The sequence below is a fragment of the Amblyomma maculatum genome, chromosome 4 (assembly GCF_055883805.1).
Source record: "Amblyomma maculatum isolate TAMU_Amacu chromosome 4, ASM5588380v1, whole genome shotgun sequence".
In the NCBI taxonomy this organism is placed as follows: domain Eukaryota; kingdom Metazoa; phylum Arthropoda; class Arachnida; order Ixodida; family Ixodidae; genus Amblyomma; species Amblyomma maculatum.
Genome location: NC_139347.1, coordinates 58169196 through 58172116, shown reverse-complemented (window position 1 = coordinate 58172116; position 2921 = coordinate 58169196). Strand labels below are relative to the sequence as shown.

Below are 2921 nucleotides of genomic sequence, written 5' to 3'. Positions count from 1 at the left end.
CGTTGGGGGCCTATTGAACCAGGGGGCTGGAGTGCTCTTCGGCCGAGAACACGTGAAAAAGGGCCGCGTTTATCGGTGGTTCGCGAGCTTTAAACGAGTATATGCGGGACCTGAGTGTGCTAATCAAGCTGCGTAGCCTTTAGCATCAGTGCACAGAAAAATCTCAAATTAGAGATGGGGGGTGAAGGGTCAGAGGAAAGCGCCTGCCCTTTCGGACGCCCATGACAATCGCAAACGCAGTACCTAGCGGAAGCATCGCCCCGCCGAACATAAGGAATCTACGCCAACAAAACACACGGACACAGTAACATGTATGTGTTCTAGTAGAATAGGCCTAAAACACACAAACAGCATTATGTCCCCCCTCCAGCACACACTCACATGCGTTGACCAATCACTGAAAAACGCCATCTCGAGGAAAATAGTGAGCATCTAGGGTTTATTTACAACATTCTAGCGGCACCACCCGTCAGTAGGGCTTCTTGACGTGCTGTGACGTTGGCGGGTTGACGATCTCATCCAGCTGCCGTTGCAGCTCCTCCAGCTCCAGGTCGGGCACGTAGCGGATTTCCTCGTGTTCAGGCAGGTGCCTATGCACACTCAACCGGACGCCCTCGGCCAGACTCGCCTGGATGGCCTCCACGAAGATGGGCGCCATCACTCCGGACAGTTCGGACACCTGCCGCCCCCGCACGGAGACGAGAGCATGTACTTCAGCTAGGCTGGAAATCACAAGCTAACCGCTTCTCGCCACTTGAAGCATGAGAGCTACGACATGGTAGTCGTTGCTTTAACATATTAACTGCAAAGCTGGCTTTAAGAGGTGGAATGACCACTGAAGAAACTGCGATTATAATGCACATTTTTGTCCCTCAGTGGCCTCTACTGACATTCAATGCAACAAACATCTTTCTGTTGTTGAACCCGAAACAGCATGAGAGAAATTCAGCTATAAATTTAGCAGCCGTAGACAGATACGACGCGGGGACGTAACGTGGTGCACATGTTCGTGTTGCGGAGACGAGTAATGCAAGTATGGGGTTTGTGCTCTTGGTAGAATTTGCTGTCACTGTTGGTCTTGTCGCTCTACAGTGCAATGCTTTGTATTTGGCATGCTGCTTAGCCCTTTCAGAAATGATTTATGTTCTGCTATCGAGAATAATGTGATAGTTTGTGTGATATCTCAAACCCCATTTTTCACAGAAAAAGCAAGAATGGCTTGAGCATATAGGAATTCATGCATGTGGCAAACATAAAATGTATACTCAATTAACAATTTTCTTTATCATCTGAAGCTGTTTTCGCAACAAACACGCAGCTACAGTGTCCTTGTAAAACATTTACCGCACGAGAGATGAAAAACGTTATAGCCCCTGCCAGCACTTCCTAGGCACACCACAAAACTTCGTATCTATATTTCTTGTTTTTGATAGGCGGTCCTTTGTTCTAGGCTTAAAATGGCTCTACCATTCAGTCTAGCAGGAATTTCGAATGCAGTAGGCACCCCTGACTATGTGAACACAGCTCCAGAAGCTTCGAAAAAGTGTGAAAAGTAGCGTGCAAAATCGTACACGCCATGCCGCAAAGATTTAGGTAGCATCTGCAGAGTGTAATACTCACTGAATTTGGGAAGCATTAGGAAATGAAGGAGGCAAAGAACACTAACATTATCTTGATGTTGCGAAATTATGTTTTCATGCAGTCAAATTAACAGGGTCCATGTATGCCCACAGCTCATCCAAATCCACAAGTGCACACGCTTAACAGTAATGACAGTGTACTTAAGTGTATTCAACATACTATTTTATGCTTTGGATGAAAAGTATAGATTATAAACGGTTACCTGTATGTTCCGCTCGTAAACATTCAACTTGTACGTGTCCTCTACTATAGTACTCTGAGGTTTGTACGTCGATATTGACATCGATTCCAAAGGAGTGGCCCAACTGAAAAGAATAGCAACAAATTTAAGAACATCGCTAAAACAGAGGCGTTCACATTGCAACATCCTACTTCACTGCACAGCGAGAGGTCGAAAAGTCTACCTTTACCATTCTGAAACCTTAATGCCCAACATAGAAGCCATTTTTGCCACTTTCTTGGCACAGTTCTCGAGAACGGTGAAGTCGTAGCCTTTCAGCTGGACGTTAATAAGGCCTTCATACACTGGCATTGGAGGCTTCAGGTACTGCATAGGACGAGAAAACGGTATTAGTTTCAGAAATAAACCGCTCTAATAAGAGAGACAAGAAACAACTTTACCTGGAGATATTCCGGTTCATGATACTTCATGATCGACCTCGAGCTGAAAACTTCAGTTTTTAGGGCTCGTCTTGTCAACTTCAGCAAAGTCTAGAAAAATTGGAGGCAAAAACAAGTAGAGGATAAGAAGTTCACGACCTACTGCGGAAGGGTTGCAGCCAACACGGTGCTTACCGATACTGCGGGTAGATTCATGTTTACTGCACCGGTGCTAGAATAAATAGTCAGAATAAATAGAAAAAGTGGTATCAATAAGGGCTCCCTAATCCATAGGCATCATAAAGTTCGATGTTAAGCAAGCGATAAGTGCTTTACAAGAAACACCAGTACCAATCAGCACGCCGCTAACTTGCCGCTAACAGCCCGCGACTCGACTAGTGTTGGCTACAAAATGCCGACTTTCGCCATGTTTCTTTTTTAATGAAAGGTTCACTAGAAGTGATTTCTTAAACAGTGATTTTGTAATTTCTTATTTTTTCTAATAAATTATTCACAAATTTTAATTTTAAGATACTACATGTTATATTCATCCTTCGACTGCTTTCACTGCTTCCACCACGTTATAGTGCTCTATTCTAGAGCACTATAACCACGTGTTCCCTAAAGCACATGTCGTTGTTGTGGCTGTAGAAAGAAGGAAAAGAAAATGCACAGACCTG

General features: G+C 44.4%; 1 protein-coding gene across 1 annotated transcript; it reads right to left on the bottom strand.

Moving 5' to 3' along the window:
- Positions 1 to 421: 421 nt before the first annotated feature.
- mRpL48 (mitochondrial ribosomal protein L48) lies at positions 422 to 2640 on the bottom strand. The gene is made up of 5 exons (XM_084601624.1): positions 2437 to 2640; positions 2263 to 2352; positions 2052 to 2188; positions 1844 to 1946; positions 422 to 679 (listed from the first exon to the last, which is right to left on the bottom strand). The coding sequence occupies exons 1-5, from the start codon at positions 2455 to 2457 to the stop codon at positions 470 to 472; spliced, it is 561 nt and encodes a 186-aa protein (XP_084457750.1). The 5' UTR covers positions 2458 to 2640; the 3' UTR covers positions 422 to 469.
- Positions 2641 to 2921: the final 281 nt, after the last annotated feature.

What these genes read in the sequence shown, in the direction of transcription:
- mRpL48 (XM_084601624.1), bottom strand. Translation starts at nt 2,457, where the DNA reads ATGAATCTACCCGCAGTATCG. An exon ending in ATGAACCGGAATATCTCCAG is followed by an intron (nt 2,189 to 2,262) that starts GTAAAGTTGTTT and finishes CGTCCTATGCAG; the next exon opens with TACCTGAAGCCTCCAATGCC. An exon ending in TTTACGAGCGGAACATACAG is followed by an intron (nt 680 to 1,843) that starts GTAACCGTTTAT and finishes CGGGGGCGGCAG; the next exon opens with GTGTCCGAACTGTCCGGAGT.